The sequence below is a fragment of the Fundulus heteroclitus genome, chromosome 17 (genome assembly GCF_011125445.2).
Source record: "Fundulus heteroclitus isolate FHET01 chromosome 17, MU-UCD_Fhet_4.1, whole genome shotgun sequence".
NCBI classification, from domain to species: domain Eukaryota; kingdom Metazoa; phylum Chordata; class Actinopteri; order Cyprinodontiformes; family Fundulidae; genus Fundulus; species Fundulus heteroclitus.
The window spans coordinates 14,131,644-14,152,578 of record NC_046377.1 but is presented as its reverse complement, the minus strand read 5'-3'; the positions used below and the strand labels follow the sequence as shown (position 1 = coordinate 14,152,578).

At 40.3% G+C, this 20,935-nt stretch overlaps 1 protein-coding gene across 1 annotated transcript; it reads left to right on the top strand.

The window, feature by feature from the left end:
* The first annotated feature begins 1,138 nt into the window (after positions 1–1,138).
* LOC105916079 (sodium- and chloride-dependent betaine transporter) lies at positions 1,139–20,405 on the top strand. The gene is made up of 16 exons (XM_021309487.2): positions 1,139–1,263; positions 1,494–1,690; positions 1,789–1,923; positions 2,991–3,131; positions 3,317–3,434; positions 4,729–4,776; positions 6,360–6,492; positions 8,090–8,224; positions 13,287–13,390; positions 13,470–13,594; positions 13,795–13,907; positions 13,997–14,134; positions 14,302–14,404; positions 16,379–16,479; positions 18,276–18,422; positions 18,573–20,405. The coding sequence occupies exons 2-16, from the start codon at positions 1,501–1,503 to the stop codon at positions 18,735–18,737; spliced, it is 1,896 nt and encodes a 631-aa protein (XP_021165162.2). The 5' UTR covers positions 1,139–1,263; positions 1,494–1,500; the 3' UTR covers positions 18,738–20,405.
* Positions 20,406–20,935: the final 530 nt, after the last annotated feature.

Below are 20,935 nucleotides of genomic sequence, written 5' to 3'. Positions count from 1 at the left end.
CCCTCCATCTCCTTCATTCAGCGGGACGGACGAAAAATGTCCGTCCCGCTGAAAAAATCCGTCCCGACGAAAAAAATCCCTATCGCAGGGTATTAGTTTTACCTAGGGACCACATGTGATTTGTAATAATAACGGCGTTGTATGCAGACAGATTAACCGGCTCGCGGTGTCAGGAGAAAGCAACAGCGCGAGGACTATTATGACTATTATATGTAGTAGCCTACGATAGAATTCTGTCCTGTCAGGATAAGGGCTTCTACTGGAGAAACACCCCAAATATGCGACTGCACGTTCAAAAATAAAGCTAAAAAAAAAAAAAAACTCACGAAATTTACCAGCGACTGTAGAAAAAAAAAAGAAAGCATACAGAAGCAGAGTTGACAGCGCTGCTTCTGTCACACAGCTGCAGCGCAGCGTGTTAATTACATGTAATCCCAGGTAAAAACCAGATCCGAGCGAGTAGGCGATTGGACATTTTGCTGCATGGAGCCAGGCAAAGTTGGGGAAAAAAAATCCGCTTCCTAGCATAAAGCCTGAAAAAGAAGGACAAATATGCATGTGGGGCATTCAAAATCCGGACTGTCACCTGCCTTTCAACGGACGAAAGGTTCGGATGCTTTTGTGTAACTCTGCAATATTTTTCAATGTATGGTTTGTTTAATAAAACACAAGTGTCCTAGTGTCCTTTTATTTGCGCACCCATAAGCGGAGCAAAAATCGGGCATCCTCGGACGGAGCTCTGGAAGTTTGCTTACTTTCAATACAAATTCGAAATAATTTATTAAGTTAGACAATAATAATAATTCAATCAATTGGTCCTATGTAGCCCCTAAAGGGGTGACGTTTTCAGTCAGTTGATTTATCTGGAAAACGGGTGAGAATTCACCGGATTCAGTGTCTAAAAACATAAAGTACATTTTCCTGAATTGACTTGTATTGTGTCTGACTGCACCTTGGTCTGACCTAAGATGGCCGCTCTGTCGGCACGCCTCCCACCCGACAACGCGGCGTCTACGTATACATGTCTGTGCGCAGAAGGACCGCCCAGTCGGAACGCCCCCAGTCGGAACGCCCCCACAGTCGGAACGCCCCCACAGCTCTGCAGTGCGGACAAACGAGGGGTTTTCATCTTTCTCGAGAAGGGTATAACTGCAGAGCGTAAGAACGCCCCCACTGTCGGAACGCCCCCACTGTCGGAACGCCCCCACAGCTCTGCAGTTACTCCTTACTGTTCATCTTTGATGTCCACAAAAAAGCACTCTGGTAAGTAGTGACTCTTTGGAAAGCTTGCTTGCTGGAGAATTATTATTGTCTGATACCTTTTTCATTGCACTTTGTTTTAAATTAGACAAATCTGTTTATAGTTTCAGAAATATTAATTAAAAGGCAGTTTCTTTACATCTAAAGGCAATTATTTCATATATGCATGTTTAAAAACTGGAATTCTGTCAACAGATGTTTCATTTATCCCTCCCCCCTTTATTTTCCTATAGGGGGATAATGACAGAAGAAACAGTGAAGAGGGGCCCTGTGGAAGAGCACGGGCAAAATAACCCAGACTCTGAGGAGGGAACTCAGCCCAGGGAAAAATGGGCCAACAACATGGAGTTTATTCTCTCCATGGCAGGAGAAATAATTGGCCTTGGGAATGTTTGGCGTTTCCCTTATCTGTGTTATAAGAATGGAGGAGGTAAGAGCGTGTGCATGTGAAACGTATCTTATAATCAGTAACGATTAAACAATTTCCTAAAAGTAATCAGATTTCCTCATGAGCGTCTGTGGTTGCAGGCGTCTTTCTCATCCCCTACTGTGTGTTCCTCTTCTGCTGTGGCATCCCTGTGTTCTTCCTGGAGACTGCATTGGGCCAGTACACCAGTGAGGGCGGGGTGACCGCCTGGAGGAAAATATGTCCCATGTTCGAGGGTAAAAACAAGGCTCACACATACAGTAGGAGCGATCAACATTTGACAGTGGCTCTCAATGCCTTATGGTTCATTGAATGAGAAACAGAGCCTTGCAAACAAGATTTATATCAACTTTTTTGCACATTTTGTCCCACCGCAACCACAAACTTCAGTGTCATTTATTGGCATGTGAAATACCAGCTCGATGTAGCACATCGATTTGAAGTGGAAAGAAAATAAGACAAAGTGAAGATTTGGAATAAGGTGATATCGTGAGAATAGAACACATTTTAAGTTTAAATTGTATGGAAAACTCTGAGAGTGCACATAGCCTATATATATGAAACATGGTGGTGGCAAGATCACGCTGTTTGGAAAATTTTCTTCAGCCGGTTGGAGCCGAGACAGATGAGCCTTGAAAAAAAAAACATTTGGTAGTTAGTGGCAACAAAAAGCCTGAGACTTGGACAAAGCAAAGTATATTTTTCTAATAAAAACATGAAAAGTTTGGCCTGCATTTTACCTGCTACATAAAAAAGGTTCTTAGCAGCACAATACTGCCACCAACATGTTTCCACAAGCTGGTGGGTGGGTGTGATGTATTCAGAGTATTGTGTTGCTGATTAATGCTATTCTCCAACAAATCTCTGAAACTTTGCCTGCGGGTAGTTTAACATCAGTATAAATGCAGCTGCTCATTTCCTTCTAGTTTACTAATTTGGCCACCTCTGAAGGGGGGATTAAAGCGAACAAGGGCAGCATAGAAATGCACTCAGCCTTTTTTTTAAGACGTAAATATTACCAATATGGCCCTCTTTTTGTTGGTCTATCAAATAAAGTCTCAATGCATTACATTTAAGTCCATCTTTTGAACTTGACAAGTTGCAACAAGCATGTCTTTTATTAACATTAGGTGATTTGTTCTGATAGTTTATTATGCATAAAGAACGCCAACACGTAATCATGTTAAATTGCAAAACAACCCGTGTGAACCAGACCGGCATTCTCACGATCCAACTGTAATTGAAGACAGCTGCAATAAAAAAACGTCAACTTACTGTGTGAAAAAACTCACTTCTCCCGCAGGGGTGGGGTTTGCATCCCAGGTTATCGTGATCTACTTGAACATCTATTACATCGTGGTTTTGGCTTGGGGTATCTTCTACCTTATACACTCCTTCAAGAGCCCACTGCCCTGGTCTACATGTGACAACTGGTGGAATACCGGTGAGGAAATAATTAACAGTATCCCTTTAAGCACATGCGGATTCAGTTAGCGGGGGAGAGCATGTCCTCCCACATCCCCAATTCCCCCCCTCCCTCTCCTTTTTCCCTACACACACACAGACACACACGCACACAGGAAGTAACCTTTCCTTCTTTTTTTCCCCCCTCCAACATTTCCTCAACAGATTTATGTTTTAGTCGAGCTGGCTTTTTTGCCAATCCTGAGCTTTTTCATGACGAGTCCAACTGGTCATTTCTGCACAACATCTCCTCAGAGGGCTTCAATAACAGCAACGTAGGCTTGTAAGTTGCATATTTATGGTGAATCAGGCACCTTTTACAGTTCATAGTGAAAATGCTTGACGCCTAGAGCGGGAGTAACACACTTTAGCGCAACGATGATGAGAACCTTCGAGCTTTTCTGGCTAAACTTCAAATGTGATATGTATTCCTCATAAGAAAAGCCTTGACATTGTTTTTAGTGTTAGGGTGGGGACGTCAAACTTCAGAGCCTCAGAGTGATAAATTCTTGCTGATCAGTGAAAAAAACGCACAAATTTGGGATTTTGTGTGCACACTTACTTTTGAGATCCTTCTGCCAGATTAAAAACGGAATGCAGGAGAGCAGTAGTGGACAGCGTTTTCCACAAAACAACGCTAATGCGGTGGATAAACTAAAGAAAGCAGTAACGTTCTTTCTGGAGCTTGTTTTAAACTGACGATGGACGTGCAGAATCCATCCATGTGTAGATGATATTTAAACAGCCTGGTTGTGCAGTAACTATGGCAGTAGCACTGTTAGGGAGTGCAGGTAAAAAAATACGATTGCCTTCACATTGAAGTTTGTCAGGATCCAGGCACCCTTGGACAAACATGGGGATCCTGGAGACTGTAGGGCAGTGATCTGTTGTAAAAGCAGCCTTGACTTCAAAGACACTGCTACACTGAAAAAAACATGTTTGCAGTCTACAGGACTGTCTCAGAAAATTAGAAAATTGTGATAAAGTTCTTTATTTTCTGTAATGCAATTAAAAAACATGAAATGTCATACATTCTGGATTCATTACAAATCAACTGAAATATTGCAAGCCTTTTATTGTTTTAATATCGCTGATTATGACTTACAGCTTAAGAAATCCATAACACCTCAGCAATGCCACAGGCTGATTGCCTCCATGCCACGCCGCATTGATGCAGTGTCTGTGCAAAAGGATTCCCAACCAAGTACTGAGTGCATTAATGGACATTTTCAAATGTTTGATTTTGTTTTGCTGTTATATTTTTTTTTTTTACTTGGTCTGAGGAAATATTCTAATATTTTGAGATAGGATTTTTGAGTTTTCTTCAGCTGTACGCCATAATCAGCGATATTAAAACAATAAAAGGCTTGCGGTATTTCAGTTGATTTGTAATGAATCCAGAATGTATGACATTTCATGTTTTTTAATTGCATTACAGAAAATAAAGAACTTTATCACAATATTCTAATTTTCTGAGACAGTCCTGTATATTAAACCACAGTAATGGGTAACCCATGTTCATGATGATACTTCAATTTGGTTTACCTTTCTTATTATTCGTGTTTTTGATTTTCCAGGAATGATACTTTCCTGACATTCATCTCACCAGAGAATGAGTTCTGGACGTAAGTAACACACTTACCCTCCGACTTCGTGAACGTTTGCCCGTTACTTTGTATTCATTCAAGGATGATTGCGAGTTGTACTGATAAATCAAAAACGTTCAATCACTGTCACAAGACTCTGACTATCGCCCCTCTGAACAGTCATGACAGATTGCTCTATTCTTTCAAATAGGAGACATCGGGACTGAAAAGGCTTCAGGCATCAACAGTGGCAGCTAGTGCTAATGTGCTCGAAATGATCTTGTTTTTCTACTCTCTAACAAAAGCGTGCAGTGTTGGCGGGAAATAAAAGCGGTCTGCGTCGTAGGAGAAGTTCTCATGTGCATGACCTCGTTTGTCATTTAGGAAATTTGGTTTATGACTCCCTATCTATTCACTATCACGTCAAAAGGCTTTAAAAACATGTTTTTTGTGTGGGATTCTTCTTTTTTGTGATGAACGTGTTTTGTTTCGTAGATGGAGAATCATCACACAGTAAAATGTGCACGACATCGGGACAGTGACATATTTAAACAAAAAACAAGCTGCCTCTCAGTATTGAAATGGCAATGGAAACATATCATTGTATAGTTATCATGTGAGAATATATACATAGGCCAACACAAATTAGAGCATATATTATGAAATTAAAGAATTAATGACATAAAGCGCATTATCTTTAAAGCTTCACACTTATGCAATGGGAGTTTTCAAAGTAAGTAGACTTACAAAGTAAAGCTGAAAGGAAGGTCAAGAACAAAAATTATAGTTTTGCACTGAAATGTTGTCCAGTGAAGTTACCAAATGAATAGTTCCATTGTGTTGTATAGAGCTTTACATCGGCCAACTAACCATTTACAATAATCCAGTGTTATTCATTGCAGAACCTTGTAACCTTTTCAACTATCCCCGACTAATTCACACATTTAAACAATAGGGGAAAACCCCAGCTTCCTCATAATTCATGTGTTGAAGCGGTGTTTGGATCAGACGTTTCTCAGCCAAAGCTCCCAACGCTTCCCACAAATTAAGACGTCAGCTTGGACAAACAACGTGCAGCATTGGGACGATAAGGCATCGGGATGGCGAAACAAACTCATCCAAAGACAACATGGGAAAAGAGGCGCTTGCATTCCTCAGTAACTGAGAGAGACTCACATTTCCAGCTCTTAACTTAGATGAGCCGCTGTTTGCTTTTCATTTTATTGTTATTTTAAAAATCCTCCGAAATCCAGATGCTGCTCTTCACATGATCGTCTCCTGATTTTGCTGAGAGGGCTTGTATTGGGAAATCCGTTGGCTGTCATGGGAAGCAATATGCAGTTTTTTTTTTTTTTCAACCCCATTTACTGCACAACATGAAGTATTCCACAACAAACTAGACATGGTTTATAGACTAGTAATGCAACCATTGGAGATTTATTTTCGGTCGCGAATAATTAGGAACAACATCAAAAGAACAAAAGGCCTTTTTGCGCTTGTCTCATGTATCTGGACATATTTACTGACATCTGCTTGTGCTTTGCTTTTATTTGTGGTTATTTTTTATTTTTTTGCCTTTTTCATGGTTTAAATAAGTGATTGTTTATATCTTTCCCACACAGTCATCGGGTATTGAGAACATCACAAGAGCTTGGGTCCTTGGGTAAAGTGCACTGGGACCTGGCTCTGTGTCTTCTGCTTGCCTGGGTGATATGCTACTTCTGCATCTGGAAGGGAATCAAAACCACTGGAAAGGCAAGCAACTTCACTTGGATTTTCTTCAGGACGTTATATCAGGATGTCATAGTACACCTAATTTTTTCTCAAACCCATCCCCTTTCGGATTTATTTTTACCTTCTTTATCTTATTGGCATAGCCTTAAACTCCTCATAATTTACATAGCCGCTATTTTATTCTCAGATCTAACGCCTCAATTCGATTTAAATTAGAAATCAGTTAAAAGATCCCTGCTAATCCATATTCTAACATCTGAGTTCAGTTTTGCACAAAAAAAATATAAACACTACTAGTTTTGTAATTTTACAAAAAAAAATTGTTGCATGCACTACAGGTACACAAAAGGAAATTATGACTTTAAAAAGCAACAAATAATTAATGTGGCATTTAACAAAACTGATAATGATAATGGATAAGTTTGGTCATCATTAACTAGGAATTCTAAATAGTATAATTGTTATTTAATTAACAGCGACGATTTTCTCACAGATCCCAGATCTTCCACCATACTGTACTGTGGGTATGACGCGCTTTTCAACATGCATTATTTATTTGGAGTGCTGGCAGGGCCACCCCCATTAGGTGTTTCCCTTTTCCAGGCATTTCTAGGCCAGTTGAAACACAAACAAAGTTATACCAAATGGGGAGGAACCGAGCTGGGCCGGCCAAACCGAGTAGGGTCGGTGGAACCAAGAAGGGTTGGCAGAAGGGTGCGTTTACTGCTTAGTGTGTGTGATGGCAAGACCGGTCTTGTTTACCACATTTCAAGTGCTTTAAAAACTTTTCGTCGCCCTGACTGTAGATACAGACAAATAAGGTCGAGTAGCTGTTTTCTTTTTGCCTTTTTCTGATTTCAGATTTTTTTTCTGCCTCACTTGAAAATCATGTTCTCTTGTATTTTGCATTTGCAGGATCAGAAATAAGCATTTGTCTCATATTTGCACTCCAGTGAATAGAAAGTCATGCATTACCAGATGAAATTCCCACAACAGTATGAATATCCTGAAAAAGTAAACTTACATTTATTGTTTGGTAGTCAAGAGTGTCATTAAGTCTAGCACTGCCGATTAGTTATTAACAAATAGTTCTGTATGTTTCACCCCTGAAGACAGGCAGTCAAACTGAAGGTAAACTATTTACTGGGAGATTATGCTATTTCAGTAAAATGTGAATTACAAGTAAGACTTTTGCATCTCTTGGAGGGTTTGGTCTACAGGACACTGTAACCAGCAACATCCCATAAAAGGCTTTAATATTATTCCACTGTGCAGTACATCTTGAGGGCAGTACAGAAGACAGAAGAACACGTGTTCACAATGAGGCTTTCATCAGCTTGAAGTTCATAACTTATCATCAGGAAGTGATGCTTGGAAAACATTTACATTATTAACAGTTAAACATTATTATTACATTTCTGCAACTTTGGCTAAAGAGGCAACTAAATGCACTAGTAGCAGCAGGTGTATCTACTTTTTTTTTCCTTCTGAGAAAATCAACAAATACACCTTCAAAATCAAGTGTACAAATGTATATATGCCCATTTTCTACAAGCCCAAAAACCTGCTAATGACTTTGTGTTCTTTGTTGTTTTTTTTTTTTTTTTTTTTTTTGCAGGTCGTGTACTTCACTGCTACATTCCCCTACCTAATGCTGTTCATCCTGTTTATCCGCGGAGTTACACTCCCTGGAGCTGCAGAGGGCCTGAAGTATTACCTCAGACCTGACTTCAGCAAGCTCGCTCATCCAGAGGTAAGGAAAGTCCCCTCTACATGGATGCTTTTCTAATACTGTTTGGTTGTCTCTCAAGCAAAATTCCAAACAGGAATTGCACAATGCACAGTGATCCCACGCTCGGCACAGAAGCGCGGCCCTGTTCTGTTCTGAACACACGTCTCTTTGTTGTAATTTCACAGGATAACTCAACATCTTGTTATCCTGTATGTCCACTTCTTTTTTCTTTTTTTGCTGACTCTTGTTTCCTTTTCTGAGATATGCTCAGAAGAAGAGAACCAAACCAACATCCACTTCACTAAGTTTGCAGGCCTATGTAGCAGCTCTAACACAGGAGTGAATAGGCTGTTTAGAGTTCCAACACATGGTTTGAGGGTCAGACCCACCCCATACGCCTCTTTTTCTAAAGCCCCTTTTCCACAGGTTCTAAGGTGGTTCCACTCTACTCATCCAGCTTTGCAAGCATTTCCATCTCTGTTTTTTCCCCCCGTACCACTACCGTTTTGGACAACCTGTCCCTGGTAAAAGTTGTCCCCAGTTTCATAGTTTTATGATTGAGAAAAAACATTGTGCACACAGGAGCTCTAAAGTGACCTAATACTGCTGCTGCTAGCGCTACAGACAGAGCTGTGGAAGAAGCGGCAACCAAACCATCCTAATGTTCTTTAGAAGCTTAGAATTTTTTTTTTTAAATGGTCATCAAGCTGGGGGAAAAATAAAACCATATTTAAAGAATGCACCAATAAAGGAAATTCAGGAGTTATTTTATGCTAGGCCAACACAGATGAAAGCAAAGGTAAAGATAAAAAAAGGTTGCACAGCCACAATAACTCGTCATGTAGTGGTCTCTCATATTGATAAATATGCATGTTGATGGGAAACACTCAACAGAAATCATTGACTAAAAAAGAAAGTCCCTGGTTACCAAAAAACATTTGGCCCTTTGCTAAGATAATGCAGACTCGTCTAAATATAGGTAATGCTTTCGAAAAGACAAGCAAAAAAAAAACAACTTTCTACGGATATACAAAGCACAGTGGCAGTAACATCATTGTTAGGATCCTTTTTTGCTGCATGTTATCATAGAGAGAAGAATGCCTGCATGGCAACTGGATCATGTAAGTAAATGTAGTTATACACATAATTCTAAACCTATACTATCAAAATGATAAATATTTGCGTTCATGTTTTTTAAGTGCATGTTTGTAAGTGTCTTTACTCCTCTTGTTTTTTTATCCCGTTTTTCCCCTGCCTTGTTGGACTCCAAATTGGGCTAGATTTGCAACATTTCCTTTCACAATTAAGCTTCTGAGATTAAAAATAAAACAGGGAAAAAAATAAGCAACACTCCAACAAACTATTGAAAACTGACACTTGCACAGCTCTGATCCGTTGTCAAAATCGGGCTACTGTCGGGGGGGAAAAAAAAGTGCAAGAGCATTAAGCAAGTAGGCAAAAGTTCCGTATAAATGAGCCCATTTACGCAACGCCAGATGCTCTCAAAACCAGATTGGCCTTCTGAGCCTTACTTTATCATGCAAGCATCTGTTTTTGCTTGGACTGCCGAGGACATTGTGATTGAGGTCTGGTCTGCATCTGGCATGTGCTTATAGTAGGAATGCATGTCCTGTCACTGCGCCTGTCTGAATATGTAAAGAGCGGAAGCAGACAACGTTTTATTCTGGCCTTGCGTTTGAAAGAAACACAGCCGATGCCTTGTGCAGCAGCAAATGCGAGGATATTTTTCACACAGATTTAGACTCCCATTTTGACTTGAGGCGAGGAAACCGTCAAAGCCCATCACGGAGGCCCAAGAAAGGGTCTGTGTATTGCTTTGGAAATTTTCCAATTCTGGAGTTTATTGTGGAAGAGCTTTGAAGAAGTCAATGACAACCAGGTGGTGTTAGGACCGGACCACATAAACAAATCTGGCCACAACATTAAGAATAGAATGCTCTTTCATGCGTACAGAGGCATGACCCCCTTTAACTTTCTTCACCTTTTGTCACAGCGACAAACTTTAACATGTTTTCATTGGACTTTCATGTAATAGACCATCACAAAGTGCGGCATTGAGAAGTGGAAGGAAATCAAACATCACTTAAAACATTTTTGTGAAATATAATCAGGAAGGTGTGGCAGCGATTTAGATTCAACCCCCTCGAGTGAATGCTTTGTTGAGCCACCATTCAATGTAACTGCAGCTGGAGGTCTTTTGGTGTATTATTCTTCCAGTTTTGAAGATTAAAGGATGGGAACTTTTGACTTTTTCTTCTTTGCAAAAAAGCGTAAAGATATTTACTGTAGAATCACCCTAAATCATTCTCATTTGTCACCATGGAGGGAAGTAGCATTCCCTATAAACGATCGGTCCTCTCAATCAACAATGTCTTTGTCAAGTTTTTCTCCTTTCAAACCAAGAGGTAGGGTCCGGAACCACTTCAGTTCAGAGCCCGTGTTTACTTCCTGGTTCCTGAGCCAATTATATATAGGTTCCCAGGGTTACCAAAACAGAGTGCAGCATTTGGTATTTTATCCTGTCAAGAGTGCAGCAGCCTGCTAATATGGAAGCCAATAGGAGAAGCGGATCAGAAATAGAACATCATAGACATATCCTGTGGAAGTAAACATTTAGTAGAGTTTAACAGCCTCTGGACTGTTGAGTAAACGGCGGGTCTGCATTAAAGGCATACTATGCAACATTTTTCAGTTAATTAATATGTTCCATAACGTTTTGGATGATTAAATGAGTCATTTCAGGTTGAACTAAGGTTTTCTCGGCCGCCCTGGTGGTCTGTGGGGGAAATACCGCACTTGCAATTGCAGGAGCAGTCGGCCCGCATTCACAGGCTCAGAAGTCTCGTGTGCATTGCGAGAGTCGGTCTTGCTTTACGGCGAGAACTGCTACACGCCCGCAGTGAAAGGTGTGCTCGTTGGTAGCGCAGTGGCGATATTTGTGCAGTTATCATGGCGGAACCAGCGAGAAAACAGCGAAAGCCCATGTTGGAGCAGGCAAGAAAGAGGAAAAGGGCTCTGGACAGAGAGGAGTCGTACACGGGTGAACATCGAAGGCTGCAAGGCTGACGCGGACCTCGCGTTTCTGCTGATGCGATTATAAGTAACATTGTAGGGTTTCCCTCACGCTACCGCCTCGCCGACATTCCAAAAAAATAATAATAAAAAAATAAAACTAACTCGATATGCGCGCCGCTCCGCTCCGCCGGTCAGCGGTGCAAAGTTTGTCTCCCCCCGCTCCGCTCCGCCGGTCAGCGGTGCAAAGTTTAACGTCAAATAAACATGCAAGCATATCGAGTTTTATTATTATTATTATTATTATAATAATAATAATCTTTTTTTTTTTTTTTTTTTTTATGTTGGCGAGACGCTACCGCGGCGGCGGCGGCGAGGCGGTGGCGGTAGCGTCTCGCCAACATAAAAAAAAATAATAATAATAATAATAAAACTGGCGAGGCGGCGGCGGCGGTCGCAAGAAGCTTGATGTTCATACCTTCACTGTGTTAGTCATTGTTTGTACTGCCGTTTTTTCCACTTTTCGTTGCGTTCGCCTGTCTGCTAAGCTCAAAACAACCGCGGCTGGCTTGACGGAGAACCAGAACAGCTGAGCATCGTTACGACAGTGCACTTTTACTTTCGCCCTCTGGGGGGAGCCTCGCTGGAAAATCAACCCCGGTTGCATAGTATACCTTTAAAGGCATTGCATATGTGTTGTTCCAATTTTAACCACTAGGTGTCATTGTTACTTATTGTTCCTTTAAGGTCTATAAGATTGAAAGAGAATATCTATAACCCTTAATTAGGAATTAAGGCAGTTTATGAAGTTATGTTCTAAGTTGTTCCTTCTAAAAATTTCGAAGTAAACTTTTCCATTGTAGCTCTGTTTGTATTATGAGTTACTATCCTGATGAAGGGGAACCTTTGCCAACGCTTTAAAGGGGACATAAGCAAAATCCAGTTTTCCTTAAATACTTGGAGTATCTAGGAGTGTAGAAAATTTTAATGCAGTCTCTCCAAGTGCTGTGTAGACATCTGTATATTCTTTTTGGGTCATATTTGTCAAGCTGATCAGTTTTCTCTATTATCTTTTTTTTTCAAACAATTACTTCACAGTATTTGCTGCCGAACTGCTAAACAAGGACATGGACTTCTGGCTTACATATTTCACAAATCCACCATTTTTAGTTATTTTTCACCGTAATTATGTAATCCTACCTCAAGGATGGCAAAGCTATACGTGAATAACTGAAGATGTTTGGTTGTTGGGTACATCAACCCACACAATTAATCACACCGTCCCCCAGCATTCTACAAAGCGAAATTTTGCTCGAGTTAAAAAATGTGAACTTTTCTGTCAATTTGCGGCGCATTAAATGTGCTCCTTTTCTATTGATTTAAGCACAAAAATATTTGTTTATATGTTTTCACATTTAGACCGCACAATTTACTAACCAAAGACACCTGTAGTTCGTGTCCTGGCATAGATTTGTCCAACCGTGTGTCAGCATGTCCTCACACTGGCCCCTGGAAAAGAGGAAGTACCGCTGGAAGCCAGCCTAATCAAGACACAGTTACAGGTGGTGGTAGTCACCGAACTGGGTGCGTCTCTGGAGGAGCCGAAGCAGGCGATCCGGGCGAGAAATTTGTCTGGATCGCGTTTGATGCACACCTTCAGACTAGCTTTGTCAGCCCATGATAAAGAAAGGCCCACAGCATGATGCTGCTACAGCTGTGCTTCACCGTAGCTCTGGCATTCTCAATGTTGTGTATGTTTAGGGCCACATACAGCTCTTTGAATGTGGGCCAAAAAAATTATATTTGTTCTTAGCTAAGCAGATCACTGTCCTCCACATGATTTGTGGAATGGCTGATTTTCAATAATGGCTTTTTTTCATGCATCATAGGCCAGTTTGGCCGAGGGGAAGACTAAGATTTGAGGCACATTGTGGATTTTTATTTGCAAAAATATTTGAAAAGCCGTTTTCCTTCCTACAAATTGCGAAACTGAATGAATGTTAGATTGGCCCCTAAAATGTTTAAACTGTCCTAATATCCTCCCCTCCAGGTGTGGGTCGATGCAGGGACTCAGGTCTTCTTCTCCTACGCCGTGTGTCAAGGAGTCCTGACCTCCCTCGGAAGCTACAACAAGTACAACAACAACTGTTACAAGTCAGTATTGTTACTCGTAAACATCGCTGAACACTCGTATACTCCAACTTTACACGCCTAACCTCTGGCTCTGTTTCAGGGATTGTTTGGCTCTGTGTTGTCTGAATAGCGCAACTAGTATTTTTGCTGGCTTTGCCGTCTTCTCAGTAATTGGATTCATGGCTCACGACCTCAACATTCCCATAAGCGAAGTAACTGCCAGCGGTGAGCCGATTGCACCTCCTCCACACCATCTGTTACATTTCTTCCTCACATTTTACTGGCTGTGTGTGTATCAAATAGGCAATGGTTGAATTCCTTATTGCTGGCAGTAAGTATTAATCCCCACAAGATGGCACCGTATGCTTACATGTGGCTCAAACACTTCTTTTGAGACAGTGAAACTTGTGCCATGTTCCCTGCAGGTCCTGGCCTGGCCTTCATCGCCTATCCCAAAGCCCTGTCGTTGCTTCCCGGTTCATCCTTCTGGGCCGTGCTCTTCTTCCTCATGATTCTCTTCCTGGGCCTGGACAGTCAGGTAATGCGTTCGTTGGAGCGATGTGCTGCATACAGCCTACACCAGCATTGTTAAGTATGCAGATGTCGTGTTCAACTGTGTCCTCACAGTTTGTGTGCGTGGAGAGCTTGGCCACATCCATCACAGACCTGTTTCCAAGTCGTCTGAGGAGAAAGGGTGCCAGGGAGCTCCTGGTCCTGGCCATCGCAGTTATTTGCTTCCTGTTGGGGCTGCCATTTGTGACAGAAGTGAGCTGAATGCTAAGTATCAGTATTATTTGTCTAATAAGGTGTTTTTTTTTCTTCTTTTCCTAGCTGAGAGGGAAGGAGTTGAACTATCAATTCTAATGGATGATTACGGAAGCATTAGTTTGTAACTTCTCTTCTGTTTTTAATGCCTGGACTCTGTTTTTCAGGGTGGAATGAATTTATTTCGACTTGTTGACACCTTCGGTCCTAGCGGAACAAGCCTCCTCATCATCGCTTGCACAGAGACCATTGTTGTTTCCTGGATATATGGTAATTACCTGGCTAGTGACTGCATCATGCTCGATTTGCTTTTTTGACCCTCATAGGCCTTTAATATCAAATGAGTGCCCCTAATTTCTCCTCCCTATTTAACCAAATCCACTGACTTCCCTCGTCATTTACCACTTGACAAAGCCTAAATAGCTTAGTGCTGGGTCTTAAATTTGTGCATCCCTAAACAGATTGTTCCTCAAGGAGAAACTGCAACCTATGTAATCTGCAGCTGACTTCTGCCAAGGAGAATTTGGTATTCTTGCGGCACTGGAAGGCTTGTTCCATATTAGTGCAAGCTCCCATGGTAAAGTGTGCTCTATTATGCAAGGTGTGTGGACGAGGGCCAGAAAAAAGAAAGCAATGAGATTTTTCACATAATAGTGAGTTAGTGTATTTTATTTTACAAATCTTCTATTAAACACGTTATCTTCTCATTTTGACCAGTTTTCTGTCATCTTGTAGATTCTTGGGTCCACGCAAGTTTACCTTCGGTTCCCTTTCTGTTCTTGAAGAATACAGACAGTTTTACTGTCATGACTTGTTTTATTATATTATAGTCCTTGTTTGTTGAGGCTCAGCTGCAGCTTCTTGTGTGCAATCAGGCCCGAAAGCATAACAATAAATCAGAGCAATTGTTTTTATTTTTTATCTTTTCTTTTTTTTCTTTTAGGTTTACCATAATATAATGTTCTGATAATGATAAAAGTGATGATAAAAGACTATTTATAGCTTCTTTTTCATGTAACTGTGGGGCTGTGACTGCATGTCAATTATATCCCGACAAGCACAAACACTGTCCTTAAAAAAAAAACATAAAAAATGTAACATATATTCAAACAAAATTCAAAACATGTTTCATCAGGACTCTAGTTACCTAAAGAAGTGTAATTTTTTTTAATTACCAAACTGTACACAGTAACCACATTTAATTACATTTTTGAATTTATTGATATTTATTAATGATCCCAATAAACCAACAGTGGAAAAAATAGCAAAAGTAACAATCCTGACAATATCGGCAACTTTGGGGGTTTTCGGACAATGCTAGTTGGGATTTGTCTTTGTCAAATCCAAATGCTACAATAAAGGCCCAGCCCTTCCTTCATTCATTCATTCATTCATTCATTCATTCATTCATTCATTCATTCATTCATTCATTAATCCCTTCATCCACCCAGTCAGTTTCCCTGACTCAGTGAAATTATATTGGTCCTAGTTTCCTCCCCTTTTAGTTCTCAGACTATTTATTTATTTAATTTCCCTTCTGTAAGCTTCTGGAGCTTTGCATCAGCTGATATATTCCTTTCCTATAAACCTCATTCTGCAAACCTTGAAAGTGCCATTTTATTTTCAAAATAACCTCCTCTGTGGAAACTGCAAAGTGATGCAGAGTTAGGGATTGATCCGACTCTGCAGCACGTTTCTCCTCCCAGTTTGAGTTACTGAGCCATTTCCTTCTATTTTTTTTTTTTTTTTTTTTTTTTGCATACATAGACGTTCTGTCCTCTAAATCTAAATGAGACACCTTGGTCTCTTCCACCATAGAGATGCAATGATGTTTCGGGTTTGATTACTGTAACATTTATGGGGCTGCAACCTTTTTCTGCCGTTTGCAGAAAACAGTTTGGGGATGTTGCTGCATTCCGAATCTCTAATATCGGTTTACTCCTTGAGGTGAACAGCTCTCACCTCCAAAGCCCATCTTCCTCATCCCCATTCCCTCATCATTTGCACATGATTTATGTTTCTCAAGGTCGCTTTCTCCTTATTTTGGATAGAAGTTTGCTCTAGAGCGGCGAAATGTTGATATGCATTTTTTTTCTGTCTTTAACTATCCAGCCCAGGATTACACTTTGGTCTGTGCTGTTAATATGGTATATTGAGTGGTGCATTTAAAACAGATGGTTTTGCTTGAGTTTTGGAGGTGCAAAGATATTGATCAGATTCCATCCTCCACTTATGACTCTGTAGGTGCGGATCGTTTCTATGACAACATTGAGGACATGATTGGGTACAGACCATCTCGTGTTCTAAAGTACTGCTGGATGTTTGTGACCCCACTCATTTGTGTGGTGAGTTTTCACTTTTACCGCACCGTCTCTATTTTGTTTGTCTATTTCTACTTCTACACCAACTCGTATTTATTTTCCGGTTTAGATTATATCTGAATGGATGACGCCACATTTTGAGGACTGTGCTTAGAAGCTCCAAAATAGTCATGTAAAAGTTGAACTGTATTGAGTATCTTTTAATGATAAATGGGGCCCACCGGAGCAATGAAGGAAGGCTGTGAAGTCCATTGCTTCGCTATTACCTTTGTTGGCGTTTTGAGTTACGATGGCAACACGATAATCCAAAAGGCACGTCCAACCATCCCGTAGGAATGAATTAAGTCAGTGAGGCAATCATAAGAATTCTTATACTTTTACCAACATACACAGTTTAACTTTTTCTGTGTAGAAAAATCTGTGTTCTGGATTTTTCCAAATTTAGCATCTAGTTGCCACAATCTCTGCAGAAAAAAAAAACAAAACAACAACAACTATGTAGAGGACAGTGAGTGGAGGAAGGTGTTCCTTTTTTTTATGGAAACTGCTTTTTTTTCCCCACTTGCCCTGATGGCCACAGATTTCGCTCTGCCGTCACCATTTGAGGTCATTTTGTACACACAATGTCTTTGCAATTGCTCTCGGTTTTGCGGTTTTCTGTCGATCTTAATAACACAAGCGTTTTTCAAAAAAAATCTTTGAGCTGAGGGATAGATGCTGCCAATAGTTCAACAATTCTTTTCAGATTTCACGCACGGTTCTTATTCCAGTGGACCGTCCGGACCTTCCAAAGGACGGATAGGTATAAAGATTCAGGGGGAGACCGTCAAGTGTAGCTGTGCTTTTTACTCATCGACATGCCCAGACACACATGTGCGCGTGCAGAGAAAGAATAAAATACCACAGAAACAAAACACTTCATCTGCAGAAAGAAGGCAAAAGCTTGGCCCTTTAAGACGCAATTTACAGACACTCGACAGAATTACAAACTCCTAAAGTCTTCTCCAGGAGTGAATGCTGCCTGTCCGGACTTCGATGCAATCAACTGGTTTCCCTTATATAGGAAATTTTTGACCAATCTGTATAGTCTGACCCAATCTGTATATTCTGATTGAATTTGACTTTGTAAAGTGCCTTGAGATGACATGTTTCATGTCATCTCAAGGCACTATATAAATAGGAGGATTCTTATTGATCCTGAATTCCCAACTCGAACAGGCAGTGGAAAACAGGATTTTTGAGTCATGCTTTCAATGTAAGTCTACTAGGTGTTGCTTAAAATCTGAACCATTGTTCATATACTCGCCTGATAACAAATAAGGTACGATGTTGGGTTGGGTTTAAACAGAGCTTCATGGTTTCAGTCATTAGGACTGTCAAAATTAAGTTTATAAATTCTCATAAATAAAAGCCGAAAATATGTACGTAGTTCATTACTGAAAAAGTAGGTTATATATTCGTAATGGAACTACACTAAACCTTGAAATGAGAACTATGCTGGGCCTTTAAAATAAGACTTAAACATACTCTGCAAAAAAAAAAAAAAAAAGAAACTTCATATCTAACAAAGTAATTTATTGCAGAATTAGGATATACAGTACTGCTGGAACTCAACTGATAGGAATAGGTTTATTTGATCCTATTGGGATGGTTTTAAAATGAAAGGCTCAATATTCAATCGTTACCATTTGTAATTTAATGTAATTTAGATGAATGTTTATCGGTTTCTTTTCTAGGTTCCTGTTGCATCTGGCTGTGCTGCAGGGATTTCTCCGATCCAGATCCTAACCCTAACTTTTGTTATTTTTCCCAAATCCTAGCTTACAATGCTGTATAACTTGGGAAAACAAAACATATTCAACGTGTATGGTTACGCACCTGGATCATCAGCCTCTGCAATAGCCGGTCTACTCATTGCTGCTCCACTGATATGCATCCCAGCATTTCTTTTCATCGCTCTGTGCAGGGTGAGTAAACGGCAACCCTTTTTAAAATATGCAATCACATTGTATTGATGGAGCCTAAAAAATATTTTTTTAAAAAAAAAGAAGCCCGTCATGAAATCTCTTGGAATAAAGTCAACATTTTATACAACACATTTCTCTTCCAACAATAAGGATCCAAACAACATGACCACACCATCTAAAGACCTACGACAGGTTTCCCCTGATAAGCCGGTTCTGACGATGTGCAACTTCGTCATCTTTAAAGCACAGAAGCAGCCCAACATAAATACGGATGAAACCAGCATGAAGATGATGGAGGAACCGAGCAGCGTTTGATGTTAGCTGATGACGACGAGTCTGTATTTCAGAACAAAATGTGGTCAATGTTTTTGTTGGTATGTACACGTTTTAGGGAGAGTTTTCTGCCTTGAGAGGACACATTTACCTCACTGTTTTTGTATACCAATAGCTTTTTCTCCAATATTCCTACATACATTTACTAAAACATGGGCATCTTTTTTTTGGATGTGTGGGTGGGTGTTTTTTTTTTTATCACAAATATTTACAATTGAAGTGCTCTTGTACTCATTTTTAAAATTGTTTCCTGTTTAACTGTATTCTGTCTGGTAGCTTACGCCAGTTATATTCATTTCCGCGTCCAAAATCAACAAATACAAGCGTGAGAATGAAAAACAGGCAAACACATGCCAGTTGTAGACCCTGTTGCTTTCTTAATGCCAAAAGAGAGAAACAGATTTACTTTCACAAGTGGAGCATTACTGCTTTTTTTTTTATAGTGGTCCGCCTGATATAGCTGCAAAGAAATGGATAACTGGATATTATTTTGGGATTATTTCAAATTCTATGGGCATAGAAACAGAAAGGTAAAAGAGAAAGACAGGAAGAGTAGAAGATGAAGCAAACAGTTAAAAGGGAGATAATGTGACAAAAGTAGAGCAAAGGAAAAAGGGAGTTCAAGTTAATATCCTCGGAGTCTGCTTCGTTAATTGGTATAGAAAGAACAACAGAACCAATCAAAAACGACAACACCTTTGATAACATCACTGAACAAGTTTATCTGTATCAAAGAGGACCTGGATCCAAGCACATGTGGGTGTTTGTGAGAGCGTGCCTCTATATGTAATATATGTTTATCCAAAAAGAAAAACGCTCAGTAGTGGTCGTAAGGTACCAAAGACCCGATGAGATGGCAGCATTTATGCAAGTGCTGCCACTGCATGCAGTACATTGTGCACGTCAACTCTTCCTCCATCAAGTCACCTTGTGGTTCTACTTATGATGGTTTGACTTCACAGTGGCCAATAGCAGTCAGAATATTATTACAAAGATGCTGCCTTTCTGGGCACTCCAACGATGTGAGTCCGTCTGTTAAAAGGCTCTAAAATCTGATGATTTTAGACATTCAAATTATACGGGACCATCACTATATATGGTGTGTGTGCATATAAAGTGTGTGTGTGTGTGTGTGTGTGTAGCTGTGGACTCGTTTGTACCCTTGCCTTGACTGACACTTTTGCACAGCGAGGTCTTGCTAATCCCTTGTAACATTTCTCCAAACTATGGTTTCAGATGAGAGATGCAAATGTGGAAACGCTTTTAGAGCGAGCAGCGCTGAACTTTACTTCAGGTTAATCAGATTCACAATAATTGAAGACAGGTGTGAATTCAAATAGGCTGCAAGCTGAAATTAAAAGGTTCCTCGGCACAGTAAAAGTGTCAGGTTAAACGCATTTATGCAACCAGGGTAATGCACCCATTTGTTTTTTATTTTTTTTCGATTTCCCACCAAACTGATGTGTCATTTATTCAGCTGAACTGTGCAGTAAAATGTTGAAATATTACCTCATAGAACAGAGCAATTTTTCACTGGTGTGTAGATTATTCAGAGCTTCTCTATTTTGCTGTTCATGTTTATGCTGTACTTAATGCAGACAAATGTAATTAGCTTTATATGCTCTATTAAAAGAATCAATATGTCCAATATCCTGTTGCTGCATGTCTCTGCTTCGGCACTAATTGATTCCTGACCACAGAGGATAAATAAATAGAACCGTCTTATCTTCTTTGTTCGGTTCAGTAAGTCTGCCCCTGTCGTGAAATGCACTTCTTTTCTGTAGTTTCACTTAAGTTTAAATAAGAATCCCAGACGTTATTTCAATGTTTTCTGCAAAACCGCAAATGCTCGGACTTTAGAAGATGAACTTGTCCCAAGGTAATGCCAAACGCGGCCATCTGTGTGATCCAAACCGGCGTTCAATTAACAGATAATTCCGCTCGGCTGTCTTCCCTCTCTCTCGTCACCTTTGATCTCAGCGATGGACCTCAGATGACTCTACCAATCAGCTGGGTAGCTTACGTTAATGAGAGGATGGAAAGCAACAACAAGTTGCTGGTGATCTCTGCCATTAAAAACCACCCATATCACAGAGTTCGTAAAAATAAAGACATAAGTTCATGCCAGCACGGCGGCACCAACGACGGTTTAGCAAGGGGTGAAACTAACCCCGTATTTA

Excerpts from the sequence above, each read along its gene's own strand:
- LOC105916079 (XM_021309487.2), top strand. The coding sequence starts at position 1,501 with ATGACAGAAGAAACAGTGAAGAGGGGCCCTGTGGAAGAGCACGGGCAA. Across the intron at positions 4,777-6,359 it reads CCAGAGAATGAGTTCTGGAC|TCATCGGGTATTGAGAACAT; the intron begins GTAAGTAACACA and ends TTTCCCACACAG. Across the intron at positions 6,493-8,089 it reads GAATCAAAACCACTGGAAAG|GTCGTGTACTTCACTGCTAC; the intron begins GCAAGCAACTTC and ends TTTTTTTTGCAG.